Source organism: Acartia tonsa, chromosome 9, assembly GCF_053477335.1.
Source record: "Acartia tonsa isolate MP-2025a chromosome 9, ASM5347733v1, whole genome shotgun sequence".
NCBI classification, from domain to species: Eukaryota; Metazoa; Arthropoda; class Copepoda; order Calanoida; family Acartiidae; genus Acartia; species Acartia tonsa.
Window position 1 is genome coordinate 36,904,780 of NC_137268.1, and position 21,417 is coordinate 36,926,196.

Consider the following 21,417-nt stretch of genomic DNA (forward strand, 5'->3'; position numbering starts at 1 on the left):
ATATGTATACTTATTGTTATTTAAATAAAATTTCATCAAAATTTTCAAATATACACTCTCTATGATTTTTTGTCATTTTTCGGGATTTTTGGAACACAGTGTGTTGTTTGTAACCTATTTTTACTTAGAGACTTCAAATTTTAAATTTATCACCCAAAGGTCGCTTAATAGAAATGAGTTATAAATAATACATGACTACTGTAGAAAAAGAGATAAAAGTTAATTATTTTTATTGAATTATAAACATATTTCTCAAATAATTGAAAAAAAAAGCCAATTATGTAACTAGATATTGTAACAAATGTATTTTTATATAAAGATCTATTGTTACCATTCAGATATTTAGTATTTACGTAAATGTCACCATCTTTTGTAATCTTTTCAAGCCAAATGACAGCTCTTACATATAATATTTAACCACTTGTGATTGCTTGGATTTTTCCAATTTATAGAAAAATTTGTGCAAATAATAAGATTTTAATAATTCTGCACTAATTAATATCAACAACAAAAATAGATGGAAATTTTTTTTATAAATAGAGTTAGCTGGAAACCTGGAGGATCATACATGAAATTGACTTTGAAATTTCTGTTTTATATTTTGTACTACTAAATTTTACTTTGTAACATTTAAAATACTTGGTTTAAAGGAAATCTACAAGAAATGCACCGCTCTAACTGCTGAAACACAGCAACAAGAAGACCTAAAACCTTAATTTGAAACATTGAGCTTCAATAATAGAAAAGTTAAATGATTTCAAACTTTACATGATGATTCCTATAACATTAAGGTACAGTTTAAGAGCGTAGCAACTCTATAATCATTACCAGAAACTCTGTATGTCAATTTAAAACATGCTAACATTTTGTAATATTTATTGTATGATAAGATTATCCTATTCACTTGGTTTTTTTTAGAATAAAAATTCTTAGGACAACAAGGTAAATCAAATCCTACAATGAAAGTATGTCCTTTTACTGTATCCTATATTTACGCATATTGACAAAAAATTATTTAAAATTTCATAAAGACTTAGAAATTAATGTTCTGCCAATTAAGCACTGACACTCTACAAGAGTTATTGGTCATTTGACCTTCCTTCGGATTTTAAAGATTTGCTTTTATGGATGTTGTCACCCTTGTTATTAGATTGTATACTTTTACAGTTTTAAGATTTTTAATCCATTCCCCAATTAATTAAAGAATATGTGATATTTTTTCAAGGAGTAATTGCAGGGTTGGTGTAACCTTCAAAATAGTTTAATTCTCCCAGGGGCTATGAGAAGCTTCTTTGTAGGAGCCTTATTGGTTAGCAAGATTTTTAGAACCGACATAAAACCATCCTGTTACTATAATAAATGGATTGTAGTTTTTATAGTTATTAATTTGAGATTAAATTCAAAAATATTTATTTCAAAATTTTAAACAAATTGTAATAATTTTTTTTCAAAATAAAAAAAATAGACTCACAATAAAAGTAATTATGTGTCATTAAAAAAGATTCTGAAAAAAATCACATGATTCCAGTTAAAAATCCTATTGCTTCTTATTATTGCATGCTTCATAACATCTTGCAGACACCGTTTCATAGCAACTATCTCTTGCATCTTTTGGAAGGTTGGCGCATAGAATTCTTAATTCTAAACTATAAAAAAAGAAATTATTATTACATTAATATCCTTATATACAAAAATTAATTCAATTAGTGCAAAAAACTTGATAAAATATTTTGATTAATTAGTATTTGAGAAATATCTGGTAATAAAAAAAAACTTTAAAGCAAGATTTTCAAAGTAAAAACAAAAGAATTCTTACAAAATTATTTTCCATTTCAGATTTTTGTCATTATTGCTGTAAAATTATTTCCAAACAAGTATTTATTTGTATAAAAGCTTACATGCAAGGTTTTTCTCCATCCTGGGCATCCAAACAGTAAAGATTTCCTTTGTCTTCACAATTGTTAACAAGCTTGCTTAGATCATCACAAACTGGAGTTACTGCTTTCCTGAAAGTAAAACAGATGCTGAAAACTCATTTCTTCTGTAAAGGAAAGATATATCTTTTTGTGAAATTTCTAGAGAAACCTTATTTTAATCTTTCTTTTTAAAATTTAAATGATTTGACTTAATTTGGTTTTCCAGTATGTCAGAAAAAAAATGATTGATATCCGCTGGATTAGAACAGGTTCTCAGCCATACTGAAGAAATCAAGTATGTCATCGTATTACATACAATTTTTCACAAACATAATAAAAATCATAAAATTAATCAGTTGTGTTACCATGGGCCTTTGGCCAATGGGGCTAATAAATTGGTTTCAATAATATAATTTTTCATTTTATTTTCTGGTGAAATCTGTCTATAATACAATATGATAAATAACAATTCTTGTTACTTACGCACAACAGTTGTTTGCCACAGGTTTTCCAGAACAAGCTTTGCCATATGAATACATCTTGTCTTCCTTTTCTAAAATAATATGAATTAAAACTTTAGTACATGCAAGATTATGAACAGGACAATTTTGTTCTGCAAAGAATGTATCTTATTAGATAAGAGTTAAGTTAAGACTCTAGGGGGGTTGGTGTAGCTTCGGGTACTAGACCTCTCTCCACGCACTTTGAAACATACTCCGCTTATGACTGCGGTGTAACGCATCCATTCACCTATCAGACAACCAACTCTCTGGATGAGTTGCGACAGTTTTGGACCAAGGCATTCCCCCCACTCTAACTGACAGAGTAGCAGTGGGAACCATTTTTAACGTCTTTAGTTATGACGCGGTGTCGAACCAAGATTAGAACCTATCACCTTCCTGACGATGAGCGAATGTGCAATGTGTTGAGCCACGGTCGATCGCGGGTACAAATCATTTCAAATACCTTCAATATAGGAAATCTTGCACCAGCCAGGATTCTTTTTATACTCCCAAATCAAACAGTTCGTCATTCCAGCACATTTGTTTTCACATTCATCCTCTGACAGTCCTTGCATAACCTCATTTTTAACTGTAGGCTTCTGGTTTTCTTCTAAATGTTAAATTTATTTAGAGAACAGTTTGTTGGTGTAGATACAGCACTCATCAAATTTATCTAATTTATTAATAGTTTAGAACCAGTTTTCCTTTTCTATTGCCATGTCCTTGAAAAAAATTTATTTTAATGAAACAGTCAAATTATTTTTTTTCTACCAAAACACCTTGCTTAATCTTTCAATTGAAAACAATAAAAAAGTAAAGTTATCTGACAAACCAAAAAAAAAACATTACCTTGCATTACATTGCCAACACCAAGAAAATTGCAACAAGAACAAATATTTTCATTCTACAACAAAAATAAATTATAGAAACATTTAGGTTTATAGATAGCTTCTAAAATGTTTATTTTACCTTAGAAGTTGTATATTGAATATCAACTAATTGATAATGTAAAAATCATCAATATTTAAATAAAGATACAAGTGTTAAAAAATCTTACATAACAATTAGAAAAAAACAATAATTTTTAGTTTAAAGGTACATTAAGATTATCTAATGCTTTTTAAATTAGTGGGCCCTTAATGAGGTTTTAATAGATTTAACCCATGGAAAATTAAGCCCCGCTGCTGAATTGACGGCTGAGGCTTGTACTAAATTTAGAAGCTGCGGTTGGGGCTTACAAGATCTCAGCCGCACAGCTGCGTCAAAGCTAGCTGCGGCTGAGGCTTTCTTGAAGCCGAGCGGCTGAGTGCGGCTGCGGCTTCAAATCATTAAAAGCCGCGCGGCTAAGTGTGGCTGAGACTTCCCCAACTATAAGCCGCGCGGCTGATTGCGGCTGAGGCTTAGAGTAACGTTGGCTGAATGAGGCTTAGTGTGGCTGAGGCTTAATGTGGCTGAATTGAAGTTTTGTGGCTGAGGCTTACAGTGGCTGAATGCGGCTGAGGCTTACAGTGGCTTAAGTTTTCTATAAGCCGTGCGGCTGCGACGAAGGCTGAGGCTTATTGGTGGCTGAGAAAGCCGCGCGGCTGTTTTTGAGGCTTCTCTGAGCCACATGGCTGATTTCGGCTGAGGCTGCGGCTTCCGAACCCTGGAAAAAAGACAGACATTGTAAAATCAGCTAAAAGAAATCAGCTATATATCTTAAATATCAACCAAGAAAATCATATTTCAGACATGCAGAAGGAGAGTCCGACAGACATTCCCTCAAACAGATGGACATACAGACAGATGGATAGACAGACAGATGGATAGACAGACAGATGGATAGACAGACAGATGGATAGACAGACAGATGGATAGACAGACAGATGGATAGACAGACAGATGGATAGACAGACAGATATATAAAATGTAGTTTTTTTATTTCAAAATTGTTTATCCTCATGATTTTGCAATCTTTAGAAAGATTAAAAAACAATAAGAGCATTTATTTACCAAAAATATCTTTAAAATTAAATTTGAACAGCAACATTATTTAGTTTCTTTAGAAGACGATATTTTCATTTCATTTGTAAGTTATGCTGCAATCAAGAAATTTCTTTTAAAAGTTCATTCTCCTATTCTTAAAAGCAGCCAAATTTACAAAGTTACAGAAAAAGAAGTGAAACTGTATATTTCTGTCAATGCTCAAAGTTTATGTAATACTTTGAGATTACCTTTACTTTATTCAGATATTAGCGGCTTTGCTCCTAGAGGCACCTAGAAGAACGTAAAATGTTTTTTTAAATTTACGATTTCTTTTGAAAGGGTGGTGGTCCCCTCACCCAAAATAATTACAAAACTTCCCAGGGCTTACGAGAAGCTACCCTGTATTGAAAGAACCATACCGGTTCAGCGGTTATCAAGATCTTTAGGTACAGACAGTCAGACATCCTGTTACTTAACTTAAGGATATTATCTAATATTAATTAGTGCTAAAATATATTCTTTTTGCAATAATTTTAGAAAAATATCAACATTCACAAGTGGTTAAATAATATACGTAAGAAATGTCATTTGGCTCGATAAAATAACAAAAGAAAGAAACATTTACGTATAAACTAATCTATAGATACACAATTTGCTTCTTTTTGAACTTTTTGAGTTTGAAATTGTATCACAATAACCTAAATTAGCCTTAGGGACACTTGAGGAGGGGGGAGTTGAATATGACAACCATTTTTTTATTTTAAATTCAAAAGATAAAGAAAAAGCAATCCCCTTCCCATTTCAGTTTTTTTTAATTATGAGAAACTACCCTGTAAGGGAGAACCATATCGGTTCAGCGGCTATCGAGATCCTTCTGTACAAACAAACGGACAGACAAACATCCTGTTACTTTATTATAAGGAATGCTTTTAATGTGATGTAAAGCATTAAGAGTTGATTTTATGTTATGGACTTCTCAGGGATCTAAAGGGATAGACAATGGCCAATAAATTGATGTACATCTTAAATGATAATACACAAAATTACCTTTTCTGTAGATCACAATTATAGGTTAAAATGTTTTTAAAAATTTTGTATTCTCTTTCTAAGTAAAAAAATAATGATTATTAAAATTTGCTGCCAAGGAGCACCGCCGCCGCCGATATTGATGTTTTAATTTTGTATATAATTTTATATACAATTTATGAAGAAAAGTTTCCACCTAAATAAATGGAACTGAAACAAAGGTTGTTAAATAAAGCAAAATATGACATTTGTTTTATATTTTCAAAGTTCACCATTAAAGCAATTACACTGCCTAAACATAGCGTTCTAATCCAAAGCCTTAAAACCTATGTTACTATACTTTTTTCGATATTTTTTATTATATCTTAAAGAAGGTGTCCTAACTTATGTGATTTTTAAAAAATACTAGTCGGTGGTTTAGTAAGTAGTATATGTAAAATGATCCATAGAATTTAGATATGCCATCGTTTTTTTGAAGACCTCTTATTTTTGAGATCTTTAATTTGACACCTTTTTAAATTCTGTTGAGTAATTATTAAAAAAATATATTTTGTTAAAGGCCTGTAAATCAAAACTTTGAACTTTGGAAGCTCGCACGAATGGGTTAACAAAAATCACAAAAGTTAGGACATGTTCTTTAAATTGTTTATGAAAATATCAATAATCACAAGAGTTAAGAAAAATGAACAATGAAAGCTGTCATATGGTCTTAAAAGAATGCAATGCAATGTTAAGAATATATGTTTACGTAATTTGCAAAATAATATTTAGGGATAAGACAATGGATAATGAATTAACATACAATCCAATTTATTAAAAACAAAACTACACCTTATATAGATTAAAATAATTTGTTTAAAAGTTTAATTACTGCTAGTTTGAAACAAACCAATGAAATACAGAACCAACAAATAAGATGTGGGTATAAAACATTAGGTACCAGCATAATTTACAGTCCAATGTCCCCTGCCTTCCTGACAATAATAATTTTTTTCTAAATGAATCTGTATAAGCAAAGCTACTCTATAATTCACTTTGTCTGTCTGTCAGTCCGTCCGTCCATCTATCAGTCCGTTTGTCTGTCCGTCAGGAAATTTTTTCTAGGGGCGATTTCTCTTGGGAGGATGGTGGTACCCTCCCCCAAAATAGTTATAAACCTTCCCGGGACCTATGGGAAGCTACCCTGTTAAGGAGAACCCGATCGGTTCAGTGGTTAGCGAGATCCTTTGCTAAAAACAGACAGACAAACAAACAAACATCCTGTTACTTAAGTATAAGGATTAATTAGCTGAACGTCTTCTCTATAAATAATTTTGTCTGTTTGTCCTTCCTTGAATTTTTTATGTTTTGCTACTTATGGATGTTTTCATTCTTGTGCCTTTTTATTTACTAGCGGCTTCGCCCCTAGCCTCTAGGGGCTGTGCCCCAAGAGGTGATCAAAATTTTTTTTTGGCGAAACTCGTAAAAGGACCAAGGAAATCTTCAGTAAAAAAAAGGGGAGGGGGATTTTTTTTGTTTTGGGGGGGGTTGGGGGTGTCCCACCCCCCCCAAGAAAATAGCCTAAAACCACCACAGGACCAGTAGGTATATTCCCTGAAGAGTAGAATCCGATCGGTTCAATGGTTACCGAAATCTTAAGGGTTTGGACAGACGGACAGACAGACGGACGGACAGACATCATTCTACTTTGTATTATAGATATGAGATTTATTACCCTAGATGGTCATTAAGACACAAAAATCCTTCCAATTCAAAAAAAAATTATATGACTAATCCAATAATATCCTATCCTACAGATAATACAAAGTAGCTTGATGTCTGTCCGTCCGTCCGTCCGTCCATCCATTAAGATCTCGGTAACCACTGAACCGATCGGATTCTACTCTTCAGGGAATATACCTACTGGTCCTGTAGTGGTTTAAGGCTATTTTCTTGGGGCGTGGAACACGCCCATCCCCCCGATTTTTTTTAAAATCTAAAATGTTGTGGTCGCAGCACAAGAAGTACTTAATTTTATTTTTGAATTACCTCTTGGGGCAAAGCCCCTTATGGTTATAGGCGAAGCTGCTAGTTATGTAGCAGTAAGGCTTTTTTGTCTGTAGCTTAAGATTCTTTAAATTCTGAACCGATTGAGTTCTCCATTTTATGGAGGATTCTTACAGGCTGTTTAGATTTTAGACTCAAGTCTTGAGTTGGGTTTCGGCAATTTTCTACTGACCCCTCCCCATTGAATGTAGAGCCCTTACAGGCTAAGGGCACAGCCAATAGTATTAATAAAATTATGTTTATGATTCGAAAGTATTGAATAACAAATGGTTGAAACGTTTTAACACTCAACTAAATGAACCAACAAATCAAATTCAATATTGTACACAAAGTTGTAGATCCACCGAATAAGAAAAGGTTGTTATAAAACTTTGGGGACTATTGTAAAAATAAACAGCCAATATCCCTTTCCTCCCTGGGGGGAGAAATAGTTTTCTGTGGTTCACCAATTATAATGAGTTATAAAAAATTTTTATGCGTCTGTTATCTTTTAAAGCGAAGCACCTCTATAATTAGGGTCGGTCCGTCCTAACGTCCGTAACGGATAGCTTTTTTCGTTTATTTAGGCATGTTAGAATTGTCCTATCGATTTCAAACTTTGTATGGTGATTCCTGTAGTAGTTAGGTACGATTTAGAAAGCGTAGCAACTCTATAATCGTTACCAGAATGGCCGTGCGTTCATTTTAAACATATTATCTTTTAACTTTTTTAACAAAAAGTTTTTATGTGATATAATCGTCCGATTTGTCTGATTTTTGGAGTACTGATTCCTATATCAAAAAGTTACAATATTATAAGCGAAGCATCTCTTTAATCAAGTCCTAAAAATGTCAGTATTTCTTTAAACAGTATTCTGTATTTAAGAAATTTTGCAACAAATTTTCGTATAATTTTGTCAAAACTTATACATTTACATATATTTTGTATATTCAGTTCTTACACTCTACAAAAGTTAATGTTCGTCTGTCATACCATTACAAGGCTTCGCTTTTTTGGATGTTGTCATCCTTATTAATTAAACTATAAATTTGCAATTTAGAAGTTCTTAACATACAGTACAAATTCAGGGATCTTAAGGGATAAGACAATGAAAGATAAATTTATGTTTACATCCAAAACTATCCGAGGTTTAGAAATTATGAAAATGTTTGACACCAGCAATGAAGGAGAGATGAAATTATAGAAAGTGTTTTGGTTGACGTCTTTGGAATGTGTTAATAAAAATTTTAGTACCACCACCTCTTAATTTTACATTAGCGACTACGCCCCTAGAGGCCTCTAGGGACACGTAAAATTGTTTCTTTTCAATCTATTTTAAATCAGCTATTTTACAAAAAAATATTTTTTTCGCCAATTATGTTTTTAGCTAATTGCAAAAATATCCACAGGGTGACGTTTTTTTATTCACTTTATTTTTGTCGATTTCTCTGGGGAGGGTGGCGGTACCCTCCCTCAAAATAGTTATAAACCTTCCCGAGAAGCAACCCTGTTAAGGAGAACCACATCGATTCAGCGGTTAGCTGGATCCTTCGGTACAAACAGACAAACAAACATCCTGTTACTTTATTATAAGGATTGCAATGTTCTTTCCCTCCTTGAGAAATATAATTTGGAAGCCTAACAGAAGATAAATGACAAGGATGACAACATCCATAAGTAGCAAAGCAAACTTAAAAGAAGAATGTGAACTTATTTAATCCCTGAAAAATTTCAGCCGTCTATCTTTAATAGGAGCCGAGAAAATCACGTTTGGCCCAAAATGTTTCAGAAATACAGACACTTCAAATTTAATAATAGCATTGCTTCTAAAAATAAATGAAGTTCTTTCGTTTTCTATTATTTTTCCCTTCTGCAACAATAAATCACTTTTTATTATTTTTTAGATTCTTGTAAAAACCATTTAAATAATATACGTACAAATAATTGGTTGTAACTGTCCGTCTGTAGGGGAAGTTTGTTTTCTCTCTCACTCTTTAGCTTTGATTAATTCTTTAATAATTTTCAAAGCTATATCTTTGGTTAGCTATCCTATTTTATAAAGTAGTATAGTTTTTTGGTCTGTCGCAAAGGATATCGCTAACCGTTGAACCAATATGGTTCTCTTTTACAGTGAAGCTTCTTTGTATATTAAAATATTGGAAATCCTTTGTAAAATGCAAATTAAACTTGTTCTAATAAACCCATTCAGAAAAGTAAAACCTTAATTGAAATTAAATAATAAAAAAACACAAATACTTTGGGGACCAGTATAATTTACAGCATTCTCTCTCTCCCTAATTATTTCTCATCAATATATAGTAATAGTTATTTCTCGCATCGTATTATTAACAGCTTTCCATGGATATAAAATGTACAGTTACTAGCGGCTTCGCCCCTAGCCTCTAGGGGCTTTGCCCCAAGAGGTGATAAAAAAAATTATGGCGAAAATCGTAAAGGACCATGGAAATCTCCTTCAAACAAAAAGAAAAAAAAATGGGGGGGGGATTTTTTGTTTTTTTGGGGGGGTTGGGGGTGTCCCACCCCCCAAGAAAATAGCTTAAAACCACCACAGGACCAATAGGTAGATACCCTGAAGAGTAGAATCCGATCGGTTCAGTGGTTACCGAGATCTTAAGGGACAGACAGACAGACGGACAGACAGACATCGTTCTACTTTGTATTATAGATAAGATAAAAAAACAGGTTTTTTTGAGATGATGAAGGCAGAGGCAAAAAAATGGTTTTAATCTTATGATTGTACATTTTTATATTCGTAGAAATCTGGTTTTAATACTATGCTAGACATAGTTTTATCGTATGGATGAGAGCCGCCGGTTACGAAAGAATACGAGACTAATAATAGAAATAAAAAAAAAGATTTTAAAATAAATTTATTTGAATAATCATATAATATTAAATTCTTATATATATAAATGTTTTTTCATGGAAAAAATCACATTTTTATATTATTTTATACATTGTTTAGAAGTTTAATAGCATTGGTTGATATACACTTAAAATTGCATTATTTGTTGTTTACTTTATCAATTTATCTTACACTATGCAAACAAGAATGACAACATTTATAAAAGCGAAGCTCTGAAACGGTAGGACAGACTAACATTAACACTTGTAGATCAGAATATAAAAGTATAAACAAAATTGTAAGTAAATTTGTTGCAAAACTGTTTAAATAAAAAATACTGTTTGAGGACATACTTACATTTGTAGAACTTGATTATAGAGATGCATCGCTATTAACATTGCACCTTATTGTAATAGGAATCAGTGTACCAAAAAAAAGATGAATCAGATAATTTTAACATAAAAAAATTTGTTGTCAAAAAAGTAAAAATTAAGAGACAAATTTTTTATAGTTGTCCTAGGAATCACCAGTTTCATTAATCAAAAGTGTAAATTGTTTTCTAAAAGCAACGCCTTTTTTTGTCATGCTTGATTAGTTGATGTTAAGATATCCTTACGATTCTGTAATATACATTAAGGTTTTTATTACAATTAGGTACAATATGGGAAGTGGGAATTCTTTAAGCATTTTTAAAGCCCCTATTGACATGAAGCTTTTCATATATAATTTGTACTTGAAAAAAAAATTGTTGATTATTTTGGTTTATAATTTGTCAATCTTCTCTTTTATTGATGTGTTCTTAGGGTTGGATGGGAAAACATTGGGTTTAGTTGAATTACAGATTGTCTCTGAGGTTGAAAAGTTTGATAATTATTAATAAAATTATCAGAATCAGTATCTTCCATTACGTCATCCAGAGTTATTAGTTCTATTACTTGTTGTCTCACAATAAAAGTTGGTGCTGGTGTTGGTGCTAGTGTTGGTGCTGGTGTTGGCGGTAGTGTTGGTGCTAGTGTTGGTGCTGGTGTTGGTGCTGGTGCTGGTAATGGAGATGGAGTTGGAGCTGGTGTTGGACTTAGTGTTACTGAAAAATATTTGATTATTAGAACCATTTTGATATTTTTATTTGTTAAAGGTGTTTGTGGCTATGATTTTCAGGGATCTAAAGGGATAAGACAATAGCCGATAAATTGACATATATCCCCAATGATGATACACAAAACTACCCCTGATGTAGATTACAATTAACACCCAACTTAATGAACTAACCAAGTTTTTCTGTTCAAAATTGGAACACTAAACCAAATTTTATAGAAAAGTTTTGCTTTCAAAAAACAAACAAACCTGATACGCTTTGTTGAGGCTGTGTTGATTGGATTTTATCAGTATTCAATTCTGAATGTTGAATCAGTTTTCCATCCTGCAGATAGAAAATTATGTTAAATGTAACATATTTTGGTTTTAAGCAGATTAATTCCTTAATTGGAGATTTGGGATTTTTTTCTTTTCTCTTTCATTTAAAACAAATGGTGAGTGTTAAGATCTTTGATTGATTGTGATTAAATTGATATTTTGCCCCCCCCCCCCTCCGTCCCCTCCTCACCTATTTAGAAGTATAAAATATGTGTAAGGGGGAGGTTAGTAGTTTTTCATGTGTTACATTTCATTCCCTCCTTTAGATCATAGTTAGGTGATCTTTGGTTAGGGAAGCCGCCCTGCATGGTTCCCATATGGAGTTAAGAAAAGGCAATTAAATTATTCCTTTCCACAATTTAATATTTATCAAATGGGGAAGTAAGTTATGCTAAATTTCCGTAGAGTGAGTTTCAATGCTTAAAAACAGTACGATAACATTCACTAAATATGTGTATTCCTTATTGAAAAGAACCATAGACAAATTTTTTTTAAGTTAACATAGATTTTATCGTTCTACTACTGTTTTTAAGCGTTATAACTCACACCTTTACGAAATTTGAGCACAACTTGCTTACCCCTTCTTCAATAATCTATAATACAAAGTAGGACGATGTCTTATTGTTTGTTTGTCTGTCTGTCTGTCTGTTTGTTTGAAGCGAAGGATCTCGCTAACCGCTGAACCGATCGGGTTCTCCTTTACAGGGTAGCTTCTCATAGGTCCCGGGAAGGTTTATAACTATTTTCTTGAGGGGTGGGACACCCTTAACCCCCCCAAAAAATGAAAAATACCCTCCCCCCAAAAAAAATTTTTGTTTAATTTTCTTTAAAATCTAAAACACGAAAAATTAGTTTGATAAAACCTCTTGGGGCAAAGCCCCTAGAGGCTAGGGGCGAAGCCGCTAGTTACCTTAAATTTCACAAGTTTTGGGTCCAGACCATTGGCAATACATTTGTGGTAGCGGCAAGGTATGCACTTTAATCTGAACATTAAACAACAACAATAAGAAGCGTAGCATAAAAAAAATATGGATAGACGACAAACATACAAAATGAAAACAAAGAGATGGAAGGACATTAGCATAGAAGATATTATCCTATTATATAATTAAGAATAAAATAAAAAAAAATTAAAAAAGACAGTTTATTGTGATGAAAGAAGTTTGGGTTCACGGAATTTTTCAAACCTGTTTGTTTTATTAACTGGTGTTTATACAAATGCGCCGATTTAAAATCCCCCCCGCCCCCAATTTTTTAAAAATATTTCTTAAATTAAAAAGTAGAAGGGCGGTTTACTTATCCCCCTCCCACCTTAAATACCTAGAGGCTTCTAGGGGGCGTTGCCCCTAGTCTATCTTAAAATAAAAGCTATAACTTGCATTTATTTCAATTAGGTGTTTGATCACGAATTGCATATGGTAAAAATATTTTTCTTATTATATTGTTATCCTAGTAAGATAAAAGTTATGCTTGAAAATTGTTTTAAAAGCTATTATTATTATATGTTGCAATTAAAAAAAAAAACAAAAATTGATCAGAAATTTGCGTAAATTTTGTAAGCGATCGTTTATTGTGTTGGTTTGAAACAGCAAAAATTTTCAGACAAAATAATCTGATGTGCTATTCAGATAAAAAAGAGAGAGTGTAACTGAAAGAGAAGAAGGGAGAGAAAAAAGGGAAGGGGGTTGTGGGGAAATTTTCATTAGAATTGTTTGTCAGAATCACATTCCCTTTTCCCTGAAAGAAACACGTTCATGTTGTTGTTTGTGTTCATTTGTTCATCACTGAACATAATAAATTCATTCAAATATTGCACAAGGTGGTTGCGATGGGTAGATACAGTTATTTAACCCTTTCTCCCTCTAGTGTTTTACTCTAATTATAGAACCACTTGCTCTAATTATTGAACCACTTGCTCTAATTATATAACCACTTACTCTAATTATAGAACCTCTTACTCTAATAATAGCACCACTTGTTCAGATCATGCTGAACATAATTGTTTACGAGATCTTACAAAACAGACAAACATACAGACATTAGAGTGAAACACTAGAGGGAGAAAGGGTTAAATCACTGTATCTCCCCATTGCAGCCGCCTTGTGCAACCTTTCTATTGGTTCATTGAAAATCAACCGTTAGTGTCGCTTATATTAACACAGTCAAGTAGCAGAAAATAATGTAGAAGCAGATGAAAGAGGTCATTGAAAAAGGAGGGGAGGTAGTTGTCTGTTTATACATCTGTACAATAGAAATAGAAGAATAGAAGCATATTCTGAACCCTTTTTTTGTCAAATCTAAGAAGAAACATTTCTAGCAGACAAAAGTATTGTTTACTTTCGACTCAAGCTGATGTGGATTCTTAAGAAATTTTAGATTTGCTACTCGAGAGTGAGGCAAAATTATCTTTGTGAAAAATTATCCAAAAGCACATTAAAAATCTACAAAAATTAAACAAAATCAAATGTTAATATCCCTTTTAAGATTTTATTTAATTTTTGTAAATTTTTTTATCCGATTTTGGAGGATTTTTCACAAAAATAATTTTGCCTCACAAGCGAGTAGCCAGCCTAACTTTTTTTTAAAGAATCCACTTCGTTAATAAGCTTTCAAATTTAAACGAAATTTTTGGGCAATTAATTCTGATTCCGCAAAGCTTTCTACTAAGAAAATATACTGTTTACAGCTGACTTTTATCTATGTATGAAATGAAAAAAAACATGCATTCGTAACAAGATGTGTACAAAATTTCAACCAATTAAATTAAATGTATGTACCGATGCGATTCTCCTATTGGCTCAATCAGACATTCCCTCTCTTTCTAAGTACCTTTATTATCTATACTATAGATCTGTTATACAGACAGCCATCCCATTACTTTAATAGTAGTATATATAGAACCACTTACTCGTTGAGTTTGGTGAATGTGATATCACAGTTTCCCTTGGCCTTGCACCACTTGTTCATGCCGGACACAACTGTACGCCGGAAGAAGGACCGGCACGAGGAGCAACAAACACCTGACATTGTAATAGTTATCTAACGCTAGGGTTGGGCCAGATATCCGGATACCGGATATTGAAACTATCCTGATACCGAAAATCCGACTAATTCATGATGCCGGATATTCGGCATTGGTCGGATACCCGGCCTGATATTCGACCGGATAGCCGATATTGAAACTATCCGGGTACCAAATATCCGGCTAATTTAAAATGCCGGGTATTTGGCCCAACCCTATTTAACGCATCATATTATAGACAGTTTTCCGTTGATATTAAAATTAAAATTGTAAGATTAATACCTATTTTGTTAGCCCCGAGGGACCGATGTCTCAGGCCTACCACACTGGTATTAATTTGGGGGGAGTCAGGTATAAGACAATGAACGATAAAGTAATATACATCCACACTAACAGTAATGATAGACAAAATCATCCTTTTTGTATTTTATAATTTTTGGTTTAAAAGACAATACAAGTTTGGAACCAAAAAATTATCTATAATACAAAGTAGAACGATTTCTGTCTGTTTGTCTGTCCATGTCTGTCCATCTGTCTGTCCGTCTGTCCGTCTGTCCCTTAAGATCTCGTTAACCACCGAACCAATCGGATTGTATTCTTCAGGGTATATACCTATTGGTCCTGTGGTAGTTTTAAGCTATTTTCTTGGAGGTTGGATACCTCCAACCCACCAAAAAAACATAAAAAAAACCCCATTTTTTTTCATTTCTTTTTAAAAGAATTTGCTGAAGATTTCCCTGGTACTTAAGTAAGATAACTTGGTTATAAAACTTTAAGTGCCAGTGTAATTTTAAGTCCTATGTCCCCTCCCTCTCTCTCGCCCAGGCTTGACGAAGCCCAATCTGCCCTACTTCTGAATCCTGTGACGTCATAAAAATTCGGAATAATCCATCTCTTTTTTAGAGGTTTTCTTTTCCACTTCTCCTCTCATCTCCCTCGTTTTTATGACGTCACGGGAATCAAAAGTAGGACAGATTGGGCTTCATCCGAGGCTTCACCTAAAATTTTCATATGAAAATTAATAATATATAATCGGCAATAATATTTACCTCCATAGGTGCTGACTTGAGAATCAAGTTGTTTTTCACACACGACACAAATTGTTCCACTCATGACTAAAAATTGATATATTATTACTTGGATGTTGCACCAGATTTTCATGCATTCCAATATTGTCATACTCGCAGCTGGTTAAAATAACGATACCCCCAACCACCTCCCTTAACCCCATCCCCTTTCCTCCTACTGGATGAACGAAGTAAATAATAAATATTGGCAAACTAAATCGACGACAAATTTTCCCCTGTCAATATATCCACTTATCCTATATCCATCTATAATACAAAGTAGAACGATGACTGTCTGTACCAAAGAATCTCGCTAACCGCAAAACTGATTGAGTTCTCGTTAACAGGGTAGCTTCTCATATGTCCCGGGAAGGTTTATAACTATTTTCTTGGGGGGTGGGACACCCCCAACTCCACCCCCCCTCAAAAAAAGAAAAATACCCCTCCCAAAAAAAAATTCTTTTTAAAACTAAAATTAAAATAGTTAGATCGACTACCCCCCCCCAAAAAAAAAAAAAAGAAAATTTCCCCTGCAAAAAATTTTCTTTTAATTTTTAAATTTTTCTTTCAAATTTAAAATACGAAAAATCGGTTTGATTAAACCTCTTGGGGCAAAGCCCATAGATGCTAGGGGCGAAGTAGAACGATGTCTGTCTTTCTGTCTGTATGTTTGGGGGACGGTACTACCATGCATCCTCCCAAGAGAAATCACAAAAATTAAATTTTTAAAAATATTTTTCTAGAGACTTTAACGCAACATAGAAAAAAATCTGACAAAATTTGTCAACATGTATAATATCGTTTTAAGTAAAAAGAAAACATTTAAAGTGCCACTAGAGGCCTCTAGGGGCGTATCCGCTAGTATGAAACAAAGGTGACAAACTATATTATCAAAAGTTCTGTAACTGTGAATAATTTTATATCAACAAAAAACTGTACCAGATTTCTTAGAAATCGCAATCGTAATTAAAAATAACATTAACAATATTAAATGTATTTTACTAAAAATCCTCAAAACAGGTTTAAATCAAGAAGACAATTCAAACATATAAAAAAAATCCACGAGGAGAGAAAGCCCAAAGTGTTTTTTGTAACGTCACAAAAATCCATCTCTTTTTTAGGGGTGTCCTTTCCCACTTCTCCTCTCATCCCTCCTTTGTAGGCATATTTTTATGACGTCACATAACACACTTTGGACTTTCTTAGCGAGGAACAACCCTACAAAATTTAATTAAATATGAAAAAGACTTGCCGTTTGAGTATCACTAAGGCACTCTCCCAGATATAACTAGAATCACTTTCAAACAGCGTTAAACTTTCGAATAGGTGCGTTTATGAAATATAAAATTTTCTCAATATTGTCATGCTGGGTGGGGAAAACCTTTCTAGATCAATGTTAGTGTATAGTTTACCTTATGGGAAACAATTGTACACAATGTCAACACCGCCCTCAGGCGATTTCAGCCCTTGGATTCTGTGCTAAACCTTTAGTATTCATTGTTTACTAAAAACAGTTTATTATTAAATTTTATTACAATGTAATTATCATTTGTAAATGTTGATATTAAATGTATATTTTGTTTTGTCCCAATAAATATATGTATTTGTATTTGACAAATATCTACAGATTAAACTTAATTTGGGTTTGTAGTAGTCCCGAGAAACTTTACCCCACATGGGCTAACCTCCCCACCTTAAAGAAAATAGGGAGAGAAGGAAAGGGCCATATCTCTTCTGGGAGTTGATATAAACCGCTTGAAAAATAGCCTTAAACCTGTCCACCATAGCAAATAGTAAACTGTATTGAAAATTTGTGACAATCCGTTTGGGAGATAATACAAGACAAACAGACAGGCTTACTTAGTCTAAAGGTTGGGGGGGGGGGGGGGGGTAATTTTGAGGAAGGGAAACAAAATAAATGATTCCATACCCCCCAAGATAAAAATATTAAACATATATTTCAAATAAAAAAAAAAAAATTTTCGGTCTTATAAAGGAAATTTTTTTTCACTCAACAGATATTTACTTTTAGACATACATTTTTTATATTTAGAAACGGTTTAGGGGAAAGAAATATAAATTTATAAGATATTTTCCAGATAAACCTCTTCTTATTTGCTTTTATACTTACTAGCGACTTCGCCCCTAGCCTCTAGGGGCTTTGCACCAAGAGGCAATCAAAAAAAAATAATCAGGCAAAATTCGTAAAAGGACCAAGGAAATCTTCAGTAAAATAAGGACCTAGGAAATATTCAGCAAAAAAAATGGGGGGGGGATTTTTTTGTTTTTAAGGGGGGTTGGGGGTGTCCCCCCCCCCAAAGAAAATAGCCTAAAACCACCACAGGACCAGTAGGTATATTCCCTGAAGAGTAGAATCCGATCAGTTCAGTGATTACCGAGATCTTAAGCTTCAGACGGACAGACAGAAAGACATCATTCTACTTTGTATTATAGATGGATGTGGCCATCCAAAGAAATGGTCTAGTCACATGGATCTTAGGAGATAAGACAAGATAAAACAATCAACATTTAAGTTCTTACATTTTTTAGGCCAGTGATAGTTATTTATCGCATTGTATAATAGTCAGTTTTCCACAGATATTAAAATGAAAATTTATTAGATTAAAACCAGTTTTTCGAAGTTATAAAACTTTAGTTATCATTAACATTTATAGTTAAATGTCCAGACCCTCACTTTTACAAATATTAATAGTTAAATGTCCAGACCATCACTTTTACAACTTGTTGGTGTTCATCAACTTCCGCAAGATAATTAACCTGCATAAAGTAGTACAATAGCACAATCTGTACCTTTTCTTTTTATTAAAACCACACAATCTGTTATAGCTAGGGCATACCCGGGTATGAAACAGTAACAAGCCCTTTTTACTCCACGACTCCACAGGGGGAGCATAGACCGCTGACAATTTGTCAGTGTTTCTGTAACAATGTCACTTTTTATGGATATGGGATAGGGTTGTCAGCCCTAAGCCCTATGATTGCGGTGTAAAGCGTCCATTTGCCCATCAGTCAACCAACCCTTTGATTGCACGACCTTTGTCTGAGAAGTTCTAACTGTGCATGGTAGTGAGTTGCGCCTGTTTTGGGCCAAGGCATTCCCCCTACTCTAACTATTTATGTCGCGCAACTGACATAGCAGCAGTAGGAACCATTTTAACGTCTTTAGTTATGACGCGGTGTCGGCCCAAGATTCGAACCTATCACCTTCCCGACGACGAGCGAGCTAGGGTATATTTGTGCAAAAATGGTGTACTGTGAAGAGCAGATAATATGCAAAAACCAATGCAATAGCCAATGTGTACACTGTATTGCAAGTGTAGTAATACGACAACCAGACGGACAGGCAGTTTACAGAATTGCTACGCTGTGACTTATCATAACAAACCCTCTGCACTAATCTTATTATATCACCATTTATCTCATGACCGATGTTGACCCCGCTATCCAGCGGTCAAACTGGCCTGCCTAAATGTGGGGAGGGGCTCAAACACGCAGCTATCACGCGCCCCTCACGCGATTATACAACCGGGAGGCGCTGCCTCCCCTTTTACCACAGCTGCCCCCACAGCCTGTCTACCGCCGGGAGCTAAGCCCTTGCGTCCCACACCCCCTTCAAACCTAACCATTGTTATAATCTGTTGTATATATATAGTAAACATTCATTGTAAATATTATTCAGTTAAATATATAATTTCTGTATGACTAAATCCTGCTAGTTTGTTTTGGTAGAATAATTCAAGGCTAAGGCTCGTTGGACTCGAACTCGCAACCCTGTGAGCTGAAACGTTCGGCTTACCACACAAGGTTTATGAGCTGGTTTATTGCGCTGTATTATTTTATGAATTTCTTCAGGGACAACAGGGAATAAGAAAATTGGATGGTAAAATGATGTTAAATCAGATGCAGGCAACCTAACTTTCTGATTAAAATTAGGTTTTAATTTTGCTTCTAGAATGTCATTTTAGAATACCTGTAACTTTTTTGGATATTAGGTCTTCTTGTGGCAGTATTTATGCACTTTTTTATCGTTGAAACTTTTTCTTCATTTCAAAATTAATGTTAGATAATTTGAAGACTAAGAAAGTCCCTCAAAAAAATCAGCATGTTACGTCATAAAAACGAAGTATTATCCATCTCTTTTTTAGGGGTTTTCTTTCCCACTCCTCCTCTCCTCATCCCTCATGTTTATGACGTCATTGAGGGACTTTCTTCGTCTTCAATAATTTAGGTGAATGATTTTTAAAAATTTTATATCATCTTAAAATTTTAAAAATACGTTACATTTCAACGTTTCCTTTCTCCATGAGTTTTATTTCATCCAACTGGAAAAAAAACCAGTAGTTTAGATTTTAGATTTTCTCTTAAACAAGGATGATAACATCAATACAAGCGTTAATACACATTGGAAGCCTGTACAAAGTGGGTTAAAAAAGCATCAACAAATAAAATTTTTTTAGAAACGCAGGTTTTAAATCTATTTGATGATCTTAACAATTCAAATCCTTATACTAAAGTAACAGGATGTCTGTGTGTTTGTCTGTGTGTTTGTGTGTTTGTACCGAAGGATCTCGCTAACCGCTGAATCGATCGGGTTCTCCTGAACAGGGTAGCTTCTCATATGTCCCGGGAAGGTTTATAACTATTTTGGGGGAGGGTACCACCACCCTCCCAAGAGAAATCGCCCCTAGAAAAAAATTACCCCTCCCGAAAAAGAGACCTGAACGAAACATAAACCAATTATTTCTCTAATTAGATATTTTAAATAAAAAACATTAAAAGTGCCACTAGAGGGCGTAGCCGCTAGTTTATAATAAAGCCCCAGGCGTAGAAAAATTTCTTTACTTGACTAGAATGATAAGCATTTTTTTCTGTAGTTATAAAGCATTCATTAAATTCTTTATGCAGAACTAAAATTAAAGGTTACTCACTCTTTATATTAAAATCAAGTTAATTTTTCTTTAAATGATTATAGAATTTAAAACAAAAAATATCAGGTTTTAAGTCTATTTGGTGATTTTAACAATTCAAATTTACAATAAAGCTCAAAGTGAAGAGAAATTTCTTTACTAGACTAGAATTTTTTATGTAGATATAAACTTATTAAATACAGAACATTAGAGTAAAACACTAGAGGGAGAAAGGGTTAAATAACTGTATCTCCCCATCGCAACCGCCTTGTGCAACCTTTCTATTGGTTCTTTGAAAATCAACCAATGGTGTCGCTTATATTAACACAGCCAAGTAGCAGAAAAAAAATTAAAACCATCCTGATGTGAATTTAATATAAAATAGATGAAAACCATCCTAGGATCAATATAAAAATTTCCTCAAATTTCTACCGAGATATTAATAGACAAACTAAATAATGATTAGACTGATCAAAATTCGTTTTGTTAACTTAAACGAATTTTGTGATAACATTTTCATTGTGTCGGTAGATAGTCAACTATGGAAAGCCATGGAGTCGAAATAAATAATTTTTACCACTTTCATCGTCAAATATGTAAGATAGAAAAGTATTTATTGATGTTAGTTCTTGCTGTTTGCTGTCTGTGTGTACTGAAGGATCTTGCCACCCGCTGATATGGTTCT

At 33.5% G+C, this 21,417-nt stretch overlaps 2 protein-coding genes across 2 annotated transcripts; both read right to left on the reverse strand.

Annotated features, from left to right (window-relative positions):
• Nucleotides 1-1,393: 1,393 nt before the first annotated feature.
• Nucleotides 1,394-3,031, reverse strand: LOC145328854 (uncharacterized). Its single transcript, XM_080172761.1, has 4 exons — nt 2,883-3,031; nt 2,400-2,469; nt 1,899-2,006; nt 1,394-1,646 (listed from the first exon to the last, which is right to left on the reverse strand). The coding sequence occupies exons 1-4, from the start codon at nt 2,992-2,994 to the stop codon at nt 1,538-1,540; spliced, it is 399 nt and encodes a 132-aa protein (XP_080028887.1). The 5' UTR covers nt 2,995-3,031; the 3' UTR covers nt 1,394-1,537.
• A 7,279-nt stretch (nt 3,032-10,310) lies between these two features.
• Nucleotides 10,311-15,906, reverse strand: LOC145327860 (uncharacterized). Its single transcript, XM_080171395.1, has 5 exons — nt 15,787-15,906; nt 14,624-14,735; nt 12,626-12,698; nt 11,647-11,722; nt 10,311-11,386 (listed from the first exon to the last, which is right to left on the reverse strand). Exons 1-5 carry the CDS (start codon nt 15,896-15,898, stop codon nt 11,088-11,090), a joined length of 672 nt encoding a protein of 223 aa, XP_080027521.1. The 5' UTR covers nt 15,899-15,906; the 3' UTR covers nt 10,311-11,087.
• Between the last annotated feature and the right edge of the window lie 5,511 nt (nt 15,907-21,417).